This window comes from Bos indicus x Bos taurus, chromosome 13, assembly GCF_003369695.1.
Source record: "Bos indicus x Bos taurus breed Angus x Brahman F1 hybrid chromosome 13, Bos_hybrid_MaternalHap_v2.0, whole genome shotgun sequence".
Taxonomy (NCBI): Eukaryota; Metazoa; Chordata; class Mammalia; order Artiodactyla; family Bovidae; genus Bos; species Bos indicus x Bos taurus.
The window spans coordinates 57,546,341-57,561,704 of NC_040088.1; the positions used below are offsets into that span (position 1 = coordinate 57,546,341).

Here is a 15,364-nt window from a genome sequence, read left to right on the forward strand (position 1 = left end):
AATACAACCATTGCCATCAGTTGTCAAAGCAATGACCAGTCTCATTTTAGCTTTGAGTATGGGGCTTTAAATTTCTCAGATCTCGAAGACCATTAGGACAATGAAAGAACTGGATGTAATGGAAGAGGCTTCCTGAATGAGAATCAGTTTCTTGGGCATGCTACCTGTGCAGCCACCCTGGGCCCCATGCTTCAAAGGATCCCACACTTGGTTTAATGCTCTGCTTTTGTCATCTTGAAATTCCTAATAACTTTTTATCAAGGAGTCCCACATTTTCATCTTGTGCTGGGCCTCACAAATGATGTAGTCAGTTGTGATCATAAAGCACATGGATATTGGGGGAAAGGCCATTAGAAAAGTGGAGAATAGATGAAAAAGGATTTGTGACAAGTATGCATGAAGCAGCTTCTTCCCATCTTGAGTATGTCTTCCCTGCTGGTTTTGGGTAATAAACACAAGAGGGCAATGAGTCTATGTCTTTTAAAAAGTTAGCCTCTTCCCATCTTCTTGGATCAAAGAACTAACACAGTATGTCAAGCCCAGTGAGGGTATCACCTTTTGACAAAAATGTGACTCCTTCTCCCTATGGCAATGGTTTGTGTCCCACAGTCCTCTCATAATCCATATGCCATGATAAAGGATGAGGGCATTATTAGGAAAGATGGAAGAAGCAAGTATGAAAATACAATATTAATGTTTAAATTCAGGTCTTTGAAAGTCTCCTGTCTTTTCCTCGAGTGTTATTTTGCAATGCACAGCCACTCAAGAATACTGGAAAATCTTAAAATAGAATTTAATTCCTTAAGTGCCTTAGGACCAGTGATATTACTTGAGTCCTTATGAATACTCACCAAAGTTAAGCATATTACATAGCACAACTACCAAACTGTAAATCCTAAGTTTCAAATAAGAAAAAAGAGATGAAGTCTGTCTCTCCTCTTATAAACATTATAAGGTAGTTCAGTTCAGTTCAGTTACTCAGTCATGTCCGACTCTTTGCGACCCCATGAACTGCAGCACGCCAGGCCTCCCTGTCCATCGCCAACTCCCAGAGTTCACCCAAACTCACGTCCATTGAGTCGGTGATGCCATCCAACCATCTCATCCTCTGTCATCCCTTCTCCTCCTGCCTTCAATCTTTTCCAACATCAGGGTCTTTTCAAATGAGTCAGCGCTTCGCATCAGGTGGCCAAAGTATTGGAATTTCAGCTTCAACATCAGTCCTTCCAATGAACATCCAGGAATGATCTCCTTTAGGATGGACTGGTTGGATCTCTTTGCAGTCCAAGGGACTCTCAAGAGTCTTCTCCAACACCACAGTTCAAAAGCATCAATTCTTCGGCACTCAGCTTTCTTCACAGTCCAACTCTCACAACCATACATGACCGCTGGAAAAACCATAGCCTTGACTAGACGGACCTGTGTTGACAAAGTAATGTCTCTGCTTTTTAATATGCTGTCTAGGTTGGTCATAACTTTCCTTCCAAGGAGTAAGCGTCTTTTAATTTTATGACTGCAATCACCATCTGCAGTGATTTTGGAGCCTCCCAAAATAAAGTCTGACACTGTTTCCACTGTTTCCCCATCTATTTGCTATGAAGTGATGGGACTGGATACCATGACCTTAGTTTTCTGAATGTTGAGCTTTAAGCCAACTTTTTCACTCTCCCTTTTCACTTTCATCAAGAGGCTTTTTAGTTCCTCTTCACTTTCTGCCGTAAGGGTGTTATCATCTGCATATCGGAGGTTATTGATATTTCTCCCGGCAATCTTGATTCCAGCTTGTGCTTCTTCCAGCCCAGCGTTTCTCATGATGTACTCTGCATAGAAGTTAAATAAGCAGGATGACAATGTACAGCCTTGATGTACTCCTTGCCTATTTGGAACCAGTCTGTTGTTCCATGTCCAGTTCTAATTGTTGCTTCCTGACCTGCATACAGGTTTCTCAAGAGGCAGGTCAGGTGGTCTGGTATTCCTATCTCTTTAAGAATTTTCCACAGTTTATTGTGATCCACACAGTCAAAAGCTTTGGCGTAGTCAATAACGCAGAAGTAGATGTTTTTCTGGAACTCGCTTGCTTTTTCAATGATCCAGCAGATGTTGGCAATTTGATCTCTGGTTCCTTTGCCTTTTCTAAAACCAGCTTTAACCTCTGGAAGTTCATGGTTCATGATTGCTGAAGCCTGGCTTGGAGAATTTTGATTACTTTACTAGCGTGTGAGATGAGTGCAATTGTGTGGTAGTTTGAGCATTCTTTGGCATTGCCTTTCTTTGGGATTGGAATGAAAACTGACCTTTTCCAGTTCTGTGGCCACTGCTGAGTTTTCCAGATTTGCTGACATATTGAATGCAACACTTTCACAGCATCATCTTTTAGCATTTGAAAGAGCTCAACTGGAATTCCATCACCTCCACTAGCTTTGTTCTTAGTGATACTTCCTAAGGCCGACTTGACTTCACATTGCAGTATGTCTGGCTCTAGGTGAGTGATCACATCATCATCATCTGGGTCGTGAGGATCTTTTTTGTATAGTTCTTCTGTGTATTCTTGCCACCTTTTCTTAATATCTTCTGCTTCTGTTAGGCCCATACCATTTCATCTTTGCATGAAATGTTATAAGGTAAAACAAACACAAAAATTCATTGGCCTTAAGAATAAAAAATTTGGGGTTTTACAAGAGCTTTAAAGGTCCATCAAAATAAGATAAAATAAAAGCCCATGCGGTGAAACAACGTTTTAGGTAACATAGGCCAAACAGCTACCAGTCTCTTTGTGCATATACTGCCATTTTGAACACAGTAACTTGCTAGACACACTGAAAAATACCTACAAGGTATATGAACATTTCTCTGAATTCAAGTAGTGGAACATCTGCATGACTACGAGACCCTGTTGATATTGCAATTTGGTTATAGCCTAAAGTGAAAAGTGAAAGTCAGAATTGCTCAGTTGTGTCTGACTCTTTGCCACCCCATGGACTATACAGTCCTTGGAATTCTCCAGGCCAGAACACTGGAGTGAGTAGCCGTTCCCTTCTCCATGGATCTTCCCACCCCAGGGATCGAATCCACCTCTGACACTGCAGGTGGATTCTTTACCAGTTGAGCCACCAGGGGAGCCCAAAAATACTGGAGTGCGTAGCCTATCTGTTCTCCAGCAGCTCTTCCTGACCCAGGATTCGAACCGGGGTCTCCTGCATTGTAGGCAAATTCTTTACCAGCTGAGCTATTAGGGAAGCCTAGAAAGAAACCAAATCATTTGGCTTTCGGATTTGGCAGTCAGTTGTGGTCGTAGAGAATATAGATATCAGGGGGAATAATTTGTGACTAGACATCCTCACCCCTTTTTCCAAACCTCCCCACATTGTCTGCAAAGAGTCAGACATGCCTGAGCGATGAAGCAGCAGCCCCATTGCCATCCTCCACTCTTGTGTTGATAGACGAGATGATGCTTAGGTAGATACACCATACAGTAAGATGGGGGTAGGCTTTAGGCTTCATCCAGTGCACAACCACAAAGGAAGATTTATAATTTACTTACTCAACTGCTGCTGCTGCTAAGTCACTTCAGTCGTGTCCGACTCTGTGCGACCCCATAGACACAGCCCACCAGGCTCCCCCGTCCCTGGGATTCTCCAGGCAAGAACACTGGAGTGGGTTGCCATTTCCTTCTCTAAGGCATAAAAGTGAAAAGTCAAAGTGAAGTCACTCAGTCGTGCCTGACTCTTAGCGACCCCATGGACTGCAGCCTACCAGGCTCCTCCGTCCATGGGATTTTCCAGGCAAGAGTACTGTAGTGGGGTGCCATTGCCTTATCTGACTTACTCAACTAAGAATGAGTTATCAGTCTTCCTAAACTGTTGCTTTATTTTCTGAGAATTCACTTTTGCCTCTTAAATGCATTTCTAAAGCTTTAGTTAAGGAAGTCATCTGCATGCAGTTTCAACTCATAATTAAATTTGGCTTCTAAATATTTCTCATGTGAACTTATAAAAGCCTCTGGTTTTGAGTTAAAAGAGACACATGTACCCCGATGTTCATCGCAGCACTGTTTACAATAGCCAGGAGATGGAAGCAACCTAGATGTCCATTGGCAGATGAATGGATAAAGAAGTTTGGTACATATACACAATGGACTAATTACTCAGCTATTAAAAAGAATGTATTTGAATCAGTTCTAATGAGGTGGATGAAACTGGAGCCTATTATACAGAGTGAAGTAAGTCAGAAAGAAAAACACCAATACAGTATATTAACACATATATTTGGAATTTAGAAAGATGATAACAATGACCCTATATGTGAGACAGCAGAAGAGACACAGATGTAAAGAACAGATTTTTGGACTCTGTGGGAGAAGGCAAGGGTGGGATGATTTGAGAGAATAGAATTGAAACATTTATATTATCATATGTGAAAAAGATCGCCAGTCCAGGTTCGATGCATGAGACAGGGTGCTCAGGGCTGGTGCACTGGGATGACCCTGAGGGATGGGATAGGGAGGGAGGTGGGAGGGGGGTTCAGGATGGGGAACACATGTACACCCGTGGCTGATTCATGTCAATGTATGGCAAAAACCACTACAATATTATAAAGTAATTAGCCTCCAATTAAAACAGATAAATTAATTTTTTTTAAAGCCTCTGGCTTTTTAGGCAAACTGGTTATACCATCCTTACTTGGGTATGTTTCAGTTCAGTTCAGTTCAGTCGCTCAGTTGTGTCCGACTCTTTGCAGCCCCATGAATCACAGCACGCCAGGCCTCCCTGTCCATCACCAATTCCCGGAGTTCACTCAGACTCACGTCCATTGAGTCAGTGATGCCATCCAGCCATCTCATCCTCTGTCGTCCCCTTCTCCTCCTGCCCCCAATCCCTCCCAGCATCAGAGTCTTTTCCAATGAGTCTGTTTTAGTAGATGGGAAATATTTGGGTTGTAACAGGTTTATTCTCTGCTCCAGGCTTTGTAAGAACTCCACAATTCAATTTCTGACAATTCACAACATCTCAGTAGTATGTTAAATAGGAAGAAGATAACTATTTTTGTAGGTCAAGAACAAGAAACAGTTTTACATATTGTTCAAGCAAATACATACATCGTAGTCTACACATTACATTTTTCCATCCCCCACTATCATGTAAACTCCATCAGAAAGGGAGCTTTGTGTCCTTTGTTCACTGCTGTACCCACAGTTCCTAGAGCAGTACCTGGGAACATAGTAAGTATTCAGCAAAAACATATTGCATGAATCAATGACTAAGTGAATATTGAAAGCTTCCTTTATAATATTTGTGGGGGGTATAGAATTATCAGGGGTATATTGGTTTGCTAGGAGAAGGCAATGGCACCCCACTCCAGTACTCTTGCCTTGAAAATCCCATGGACAAAGGAGCCTGGTAGGCTGTAGTCGATGGGGTCGCTAAGAGTCGGACACGACTGAGCGACTTCACTTTCACTTTTCACTCTCATGGACTGGAGAAGGAAATGGCAACCCACTCCAGTGTTCTTGCCTGGAGAATCCCAGGGATGGGGGAGCCTGGTGGGCTCCCGTCTACGGGGTCGCACAGAGTCGGACACGACTGATGTGACTTAGCAGCAGCAGCAGCAGGGCTGCTACCCTAACGAGTATGTGCGTGCTAAGCTGCTTCAGTCATGTCTGACTCTTTGAGACCCTATGGACTGTAGCCCTCCAGGCGCCTCTGTGCATGGGACTCTCCAGGCAAGAATACTGGAGTGGGTTGCCATTTCCTTCTCCAGGGGATCTTCCCAACCCAGATCGAACCTATGTCTCTTACTGTCTCTGGCATTAGCAGGTGGATTGTTTACCACTACTGCCACTTGGAAAGCCCCATGGAGTAGCTTAAGTAGAAATTTATTTTGTCACAATTCTGAGAGCTAGCATCGAAGATCAGGGTGTTTCCCGGAATTATGTGACAGTCCAGTGGTTAGGACTCTGTGCTTCCATTGTAGGGATTATGGGTTCAATCCCTGGTCGGAGAAACAAATCCCACATGCCTCAAGGTGCAGCCAATAACAAACAAAAACACCATCAAGATATTTACAGGGTTCATTTCTTCTGAGACCTCTCTTCTTGGCTTCTAGATAGCTATCTTCTGCCTGTGTCTTCACATGGTCTTCCTTCTGTGTTTGTGTCCGAATTTCCTCCTTTTATAAGGAGATCATTCGTGGAGAAGGCAATGGCACCCCACTCCAGTACTCTTGCCTGGAAAATCCCATGGATGGAGGAACCTGGTAGGCTGCAGTCCATGGGGTCGCTAAGAGTCGGGCACTACTGAGCGACTTCACTTTCACTTTTCACTTTCATGCATTGGAGAAGGAAATGGCAACCCACTCCAGTATTCTTGCCTGGAGGATCCCAGGAAAGGAGGAGCCTAGTGGGCTGACATCTATGGGGTCGCACAGAGTCGGACACGACTGAATCGACTTAGCAGCAGCAGCAGTAGCACCCTGATGCCTTCATTTTAACTTAAATCCCTCTTTAAAACTATGTTCAACTACAGTACCGTTCTGAGGTACTGGGCTTTAGGGCTTCAACATATGAATATGGGGGTCAGGACACAATTCAGCCCATAACAAGAGATCAATCCATTTCATAGACCTTTAATAATAAAATACTGTTTTTTTTCTTATAATAAAGGTTATAAAAATGATTTAAAAGTTCAAACAGTACAGAAATGAATAAAGACAAAGTACCTAGTAGTTGTGTTTGGGGTTAAGATTTGAATAAGGTTTTGTCAAGATAGTTGTTGCCTTTGGTTCTGGGAAATAAAATGTAATTATTTTACATTTTAGCTTTTTGACAAACCACTTCTATGTGGCTGTATCAAAACAGGTGAGTCAGAATGGTCAAGTCAAAGAGACTGTGTAGAAACAGCCAGTTTCATCTGCTAATTAAGAGAATGTGGAATAGGGAAATAAGGTAAACTCTGGATAGTAGTTATTTAAGGAGGTGAAATGTAATCATCAAGGAGTGAACAGGAAACCTCAACAGTATTGGTAATCTTTATTTCTTAAGATGCATGTTGGAGGCACAGCTATTACATGATTTTTATGCCTTGTAATAATAATCAATGATAATCATTGTAATGATAATCTGCAAAAAATTTCATAGATTCTTGGACTTTCAATACATCAAGTTTGATTTCTTTACTTTGTGCTTTTATAGTAACTTTCCTGTGAAAATGATTATTCATAATATTGAAAGTACTCAGAAAAATGTTTTCATGTTTCTTTGAACTTTTTCAATGGGCAAACTAAATATTTGTTGAAATCTTTATAAGAAAATATTTTCATAATAGCTAATAAAAATGTATTAGCTCACATATGATTTAGGGAGTTTATTTTCTTCCCTTAGATTTTTATATTGTTCTTCAACATATTGATTATTTCACATTTAATATTTTGCATTTGTGATTACTGATTTTTACCTTAAATATTTGAATATATTTTTAATACAACTCTAATATACTAATGGTAAAATATCTGGATGTTATAAATAGTACTGAGTAGACATGTTTATGGTTTAACATTAACAATGGAAACGTTATGTCTAACAGAAAAAAAGTTTGAATGGAATGAGCGCAGAAAGCCACCTGTGCCATTGAGGACTGACCATCCAGTCATGGGAATACAGAGTGAAAAAAATTTTATAAATACAAATGCAGCTGATGTCATTATGGGAGTGGCTAAAAAGCCTAAACCAATTTATGTTGACAAAAGAACTGGAGACAAGCATGACCTTGAAACTTCAGGACTGGTTCCAAAGTACATCAATAAAAAGGTAGCCTTATGATAGATTAATAAAATCTGATATGTATAAAATAGATAACTAATGAGAACCTACTGTATAGCACAGAGAACTTGACTTAATGCTCTGTGGTGACCTAATGGGAAGGAAATCCCCAAAAGAGGGGATATATGTAAACACATAGCTGATTCACTTTGCTATAAGACAGAAACACAACATTGCAAGCAACTATACTCCAATAAAAATTTGTTTTAAAATTAAGTAGTATTGTGGATATCAGCACAGTATTATAAAGCAATTACCTTCTAATAAAAAATTATAAAAATAATAGAGAAAGAAAATAGAATTTTTAAAAAAAATTCAAGGTGAAGATTTGGCATAGATTGATCTATCACTCAACTAGCTAGTTAGCTCTTAATAGTAAGCTTTTAGCAAGCTGACAGCTAATGTACACGAAAAACAATGAACAAATTCACTAAACTTGGTTATTTATAAGATAATTATCATTTGTTTATATCTTTACTTGTCACATATCCCTATCAATTAAGATGGCAATTTCATGTATATACTTTACTGACTTTGTCTACAGAGACCCAGACTCAGCATTTCACATAGTGTTGCCTATAATTTAAAGTATTAGCAGTATTTCAAGATGATAATGCTTCTTCACATTAAAAACCTCTTCAAAGTTATGGTTCAGTAATTTCACCTTTTTCTCCTATTACTGCAATAGTTCATCTTAGCTTCCAAAAGAGAAGATCTTTCATAGGATGACCAGCTGTCCAGTTGCCCGGGACTAAGTTTTCCCCAACATGCAGGGCTTTCAGTGCTAAAATCAGAATGGGGAAAATTTTCAAGTAATAAAGTGTTATATAATTGACTACTGTAATTTTCAAAAAGACCTGATATTCAAATTATTCATAAAGATTCTATTATTACTAACGGTGCTTTCTGACAAACTCATGGTTACCAGTGGGAAGTGGAAAAGTAGAGGGGATTAAGAGGTACAAATTAGTATGGATAAAATAAATAAGCTACTAGGATATATTAAACAAGTAAGCTACAAGGGAAATATAGCCAACATTTTTAAACAGCTTTAAATGGTATATATAGTCTATAATTTATAAAAATTTTGAACCATTATGTTGTACACCTAAAACTGATAATACTATTGTAAATCACCTTTACTTCAATTAAAAAACAGTGCTCTCACTGAACAAATTCTCTAGATTGTCAATGCTCATTCCCCTGAAGTCTGCATTTGGTCCAAATCTAGTATGGTGAAAGTACAGAGAATTTGGAATGAACAACAACATGTAGTTTAGTAAAGGAAAACTACAGTTGTTTTCCTTAATTTCAGTTCTTAGTATATTTAAGAATTAGATCAGATCAGATCAGTCGCTCAGTCGTGTCCGACTCTTTGCAACCCCGTGAATCGAAGCACTCTGGGCCTCCCTGTCCATCACCAACTCCCGGAGTTCACCCAGACTCACATCCATCGAGTCAGTGATGCCATCCAGCCATCTCATCCTCTGTCGTCCCCTTCTCCTTCTGCCCCCAATCCCTCCCAGCATCAGAGTCTTTTCCAATGAGTCAACTCTTCACATGAGGTGGCCTAAGTACTGGAGTTTCAGCTTTAGCATCATTCCTTCCAAAGAAATCCCAGGACTGATCTCCTTCAGAATGGACTGGTTGGATCTCCTTGCAGTCCAAGGGACTCTCAAGAGTCTTCTCCAACACCACAGTTCAAAAGCATCAATTCTTTGGTGCTCAGCCTTCTTCACAGTCCAACTCTCACATCCATACATGACCACAGGAAAAACCATAGCCTTGACTAGACGAACCTTTGTTGGCAAAGTAATGTCTCTGCTTTTGAATATGCTATCTAGGTTGGTCATAACTTTCCTTCCAAGGAGTAAGCGTCTTTTAATTTCATGGCTGCAGTCACCATCTGTAGTGATTTTGGAGCCCATCTCTAAAAGATACTCATTTTTGGTGAGGTGGAATTGTCACTAGAAGCACAGTCATTATTGTAAATCTGGAAGGAATAACCTTTCAGAATATTCTAGGATTTAGTTATTAGTTTACGTTATCTTGGGCGTCCGTGGTGGCTCAGCTGATAAAAAATCTGCCCACAATATGGGAGACCTGGATTCGATCCCTGGGTTAGGAAGATCCCCTGGAGGATGGCAAGGCAACTCACTCCAGTATTCCTGCCTGGGAAATCCCATGGACTGTATAGTCCATGGGGTCGCAAAGAGTCGGACACAACTGAGTAGCTTTCACTTTCACTTTACATTATCTTTGTAACAGAATGAGAGAAATGAAGAGGAAAACAACTTTAGAACTGTCCATCCTATCAGTGTAGTGTAAATAATTCACAGTACTATTTCAGTTTGAATATATTCACTTGTGTATGGTTTGGAGTAAAACAGACCTTGAAAGTACTGAACAATAGTCTTTTCAGGACCTTCATTTCTATCTGAAAAGGTGCTTATCAGATAAGCATATGATTTCATTGCTGAAAATTATAGAAGCATGGGTTTAGCTGTTTAAATGTAGAAGTTTAAAGCTTAAAAAGCTTATGAAAAGAACCTTACATGAAACCTATTTTACTTTGCATGTTTATCAAACACAAAAATGCTGGAAACACACATAGTATGAGTACAAAATTCTAAAGAATAGTAATGCATAATAATGAGCGTGCTCAGTCACTCAGTCGTGTCTGAGTCTTTGTGACTCCATGGACTGTAGCCTGCCAGGGCTACAGAATCCCCTCTCTCCATGGGGTTCTCCAGGGAAGAATGCTGGAGTAGGTTGCCATTTCTTTTTCCAGTACATAATATAATGTGTGCGTGCTCAGTTGCTTCAGTAGTGTCCGACTCTTTGTGACCTTGTGGACTATAACCCACCAGCCTCCTCTCTGTCCATGGGATACTTCAGGCAAGAATACTGGAGTGGGTTGCCATGCCCTCCTTCAGGGGATCTTCCCAAGCCATGGATTGAACCCACATCTCCTGTGGCTCCAGCCTTGTAGGCAGATTCTTTACCTCTGAACCACTGGGGAAGCCTATACTTAATAATAACTTGTGGCAAAAAAGAAAGGAAGAGGAAAAAAGAAATTGTAATAGTGATGGTTGAGGGGCTTGCATTAAGGTCATCCGGTGATCCACCATGATGAATCCAATGCCTGTTCACAATCAAAACAGGATCCTCAAGGCCATTGTTAGAGAAAAACTACTTAGTCCCTGAAAAACCCCTGATGCTCAGTTGGCTAAGACACCTCAGTAGGAGTCTGGGAGCTGGCAGCACACGCCAATGAAGATTTCAAGCTTCTCTTTGATACTTCCTCCTTCTATGGCCCCTGGAGGTTGCTCAGACTTCCTGTCCCATAGGGTGTTGAAAAGCAGAAATTTCATTCTCCTGGCTTTTTAAAACCATTTCCACCATCATTTCTCCACCATCTCTCACACACACACACACAAAACACCCCTTCTCCTTTGACGATCATGCTGTGTGTCCCCCTCCTCATGGCTGCATTCTGTGTAAGCCGCCCACTTCGATACATTTTCTGCCTTGAACAGGAAATTGAGTCTCCATCACAGAGACAGAAAAATGCTAGGTTAGTCTACCTGAGCTTGTCTACCAAGCAATGCAGATTCTCTGCTCCAATGGCACCCCACTCCAGTACTCTTGCCTGGAAAATCCCATGGATGGAGGAGCCTGGAAGGCTGCAGTCCATGGGGTTGCTGAGGGTCAGACACGACTGAGCGACTTCACTTTCACTTTTCACTTTCATGCATTGGAGAAGGAAATGGCAACCCACTCCAGTGTTCTTGCCTGGAGAATCCCAGGGACCGGGGAGCCTGGTGGGCTGCCGTCTATGGGGTCGCACAGAGTCGGACATGACTGAAGTGACTTAGTAGTAGTAGTAGTAGTAATACTCTTGGTGGCTAAGCAGTCAGAGCTCGGGAAGGACTAACTCAGCTTACTTTCCACTTACCAGAGTTAAGTTTTAAAATCTATTATTGTTAAGTGAGACAGTAGGTCCTTTTTAGGGTGATGCCATTTTTTAAAAATGAGCGAACCTCATGTTTTAGTTCCAAGTAAAGTATTGTGTACCCATTTGTGCCATGAGGGCGATTTGTGTTAGCACAGTGAAGCATGGATGTTGGCCTGAGTTATACAGAGATAATAGTAAGACAGCATTTCAAATTCTAACTCTGCCACTTACTTAACTCCATGATTTTTTTTAACAAGTTATTAGATTTATCACAGCATTGTGATGATTAAATGATATAAAATATATTAAGCACTTGACACAATACCTGGCACCTAGTAAAAATTCAATGATGAGTGGATATTATAATATATGCAATTATTAATATCAATAGTATGCATTAGCTCTCAGTGATCCAGCACATGAGAATATTTCAGATCACTGCAGCTTTTCCTCATCTGTGAGGCAGTTCTTTTTCTTAAACAGAATATGCCACATATAATTTCTTGTGATGACACAGAATCATCATTATGAACCTCACTAATTGTACTGAGCTGAAAAGAGGTGTTGCTCTCAGTGTTTCCTGAAGTGGACTGAACTGGTTACCATTGAACTAATTTACCCAGAGTACTAATAACTAAATGCTCAGAGTACTGAGCTCTTAGTGTTTATCTGTATAGTGCTTTGCAACTTTCCAGAGCACATTTATATTAATAGCTAAGGTTTCTATCCCTTGTTCAGTCAGGATTAGGTTGGGTTATGCTGTGGCTAACAACCCCCAAACTTAAGTAACTAAAAGTAACTTAAGTTTTAGTGCTTCCTTGTGCTGCATGTCCTTTTGAGGGTTGCTGGGAGCTCTACTTCCAGTCCTCATTCCAGGACCCAGCAACCCAAAGCATACCAGAGAGAAAAAGAACATCATACCAGAGAGAAAAAGAACATGGCAAGTCATCCATTAGTTCATAAGATTCAAAAAGGACAGAAGTTACTTGCACTCGCACGGGATAATGCTGGTCACATGGCTACATCTTACTTGAAAGGGGAGCAGGGAAGTATTGCCTCCAAGGAGAAGAACCAGGATATTTGTGCATAGTTTCAATGACTCATATCTCTCAACAGCTGCTTCCTCAGAGAGATCTTCCCTGACATTTTATCTCAATTAGTTCTCATGACTCTCTTTCTTCTTACTGTATTTATAAATGTTATTTTATAATCTCTTTTTGATGAGCTTTTCTCCCCACAGAAAACACATTCGGTGAGGACAGAAACTGCCTTTCTTATTCACTAGTGTAGCTGCCACCAAGTACATCCTCAAATAGTTTTTTTGGAGAATGAATAGGGGAGTAGTTCTGTGTCTCTGCACAGTGGTATCAACACATTCACTAACTTGAAAGAATCACAGCTGATTGCTTCACTGTCAGTCCTTATAAGCAGCCCAGGAGCCTAAAATTGTATTTTGTATTTCCAAAAACAACCTTAGGGGCCCAAGTCATTTTTTTTTTCTTAAAGCAGATGTGCCTAGTAGTTTTAAGAATCTGTTTTTACAATGCATTAGAAGCATTTATCTTCTTTAAAAAAAAAAAAAATTATGCAAAAGAGACCTCAAGATAAAAGCTACTAGTTCCCAATAGGAAAAACAAAAAAATCACTGACTTGTCAATTTGCAGTGTTTTGAGCAAAGGCTTTAAGTCTGTAACATCTCTTTTGCTCCTAATCTTTGCTTGGTATGTACACATATACAAGATAACTTTCAGGATTTTTTTTTTTCTGAAAAATCTTTGTAAGGATTATGGTGTCACACCTGAATATATATGTAAGCGAAACGAGGAAGTAAAGAAAGCCCAAGAAGAATATGATAACTATATCCAGGAAAACCTCAGGAAAGCAGCTATGAAAAGGCTATCTGATGAAGAAAGGGAAGCAGTTCTGCAGGTAAGCGTTCTGTAATTCATGTCTGTGTGGAATTCTTTGGAACATTTCTGAAAGGAGGGCCTAACATCAATGATCATTAAGGCCAGCACTTTGATTTTTGAAATCAGAATACTGTCTTTTGGTTACAGTGACAATTACATGCAGCAAAGCTGTTTCTTTGGGAAGAGCAAAATGTTGTAATATAAGGATTGTTGAATAATAATTCTTTTCTGACTGAGTGAGCTTCTGTTTTTTTCTGAGTAGTGTCATAAGAAAGTTCACTTTCTCCTTCAGTGAATATGCATCAGTTCAGTTCAGTTGCTCAGTTGTGTCTGACTCTTTGCAACCCCATGAATGGCAGCACGCCAGGCCTCCCTGTTCATCACCAACTCCCAGAGCTTGCTCAAACTCATGTCCATTGAGTGGATGATGCCCTCTAACCATCTCATCCTCTGTCATCCCTTTCTCCTCGTGTCCTCAATCTTTCCCAGCATCAGGGTCTTTTCCAATGAGTCAGCTCTTTGCATCAGGTGGCCAAAGTACTGAAGTTTCAGCTTCAACATCAGTCCTTCGAATGAACACCCAGGACCAATCTCCTTTAGGATGGACTGGTTGGATCTCCTTGCAGTCCAAGGGACTCTCAAGAGTCTTCTTCAACACCACAGTTCAAAAGCATCAATTCTTCGGTGCTCAGCTTTCTTTATAGTCCAACTGTTACATGAATATGCATAAATAAAGCAAAAAAGCATTTTTATTTCCATTCCCATGGCCCTGAATTTTTCAAAAATAATATTCATAAAATAGATATTTTTCACTAGGTGGAGCTCTAGAATAATTGAAACTGTCCTGTCCCTAGACCAACTTTTTTTTTCTTTCTTATAAGCAAATGTCTAGATTTTAAAATAACCAAGTGTTACGTTTTACCTATGATTTCTTTATTTTGACTAAAATAGACTTAAAGACACTTATGTTGGAGTTTTTAACGCAAGACTTTTATCTGAAGCATTTAAAATATTTGGGGGATATGAACACAGTTGCTCAATCATCTTTAGAGAGTATTTAGTAAGCATCTACTTATATTCTTCTAGAGTCATCCTGTCTCTTATAGAGGTAAAAATAGTACTTTATTCCTTGTTTTGTTACTGTGAAAACTTTCTACAAAACAATTTCTAGTGACCTTTTTAAAACAGAAAAAAATATATTTTTACATTAGTTTCTATCAAAAAATGTATTCATATGCTGTTATAAATTCTTAACGTTTTATCTGTCATCATAATCATCAATAAACATTTATTTTTTATTTATTTATTTATTTTTAAAAATATGGAATGCTTCACAAATCTGTGTGTCATCCTCGCACAGGGGCCATGCTAATCTTCTCTGTATCATTCCAGTTTTAGTATATGTGCTGCCGAATCGAGCACCAATGAACATTTATTAAAAACCTGTTCTGCATAGAGTATCCGGAGAGGGCAATGGCACCCCACTCCAGTGTTCTTGCCTGGAGAATCCCAGGGATGGAGGAGCCTGGTGGGCTGCTGTCTGTGGGGTTGCACAGAGTCGGACATGACTGAAGTGACTTAGCAGCAGCAGCAGCATAGAGTATCATGCTAAGCCCCAAGAGTCATAAGAAAATTTCTGCTCTGAATAATGTTGTGATTTAGTTGATGAGAGGTGCTCTGTAT

The 15,364-nt window shown here is 40.0% G+C and overlaps 1 protein-coding gene and 1 non-coding gene across 3 annotated transcripts in view; one reads left to right on the plus strand and one right to left on the minus strand.

The window, feature by feature from the left end:
- The window catches only part of ENKUR (enkurin, TRPC channel interacting protein), a 34,789-nt gene that overhangs the window by 10,946 nt on the left and 8,479 nt on the right, over positions 1–15,364 (plus strand). For both annotated transcript variants that reach the window (XM_027559937.1, XM_027559938.1), the window contains exons 3-4: positions 7,578–7,801; positions 13,554–13,700. In XM_027559937.1, coding sequence (XP_027415738.1) covers positions 7,578–7,801; positions 13,554–13,700 — 371 coding nt within the window. The remainder of the gene's footprint in view (positions 1–7,577; positions 7,802–13,553; positions 13,701–15,364) is intronic.
- Positions 14,997–15,103, minus strand: LOC113903766. The gene has a single exon (XR_003514303.1). It is a non-coding gene; the product is annotated as a U6 spliceosomal RNA (small nuclear RNA).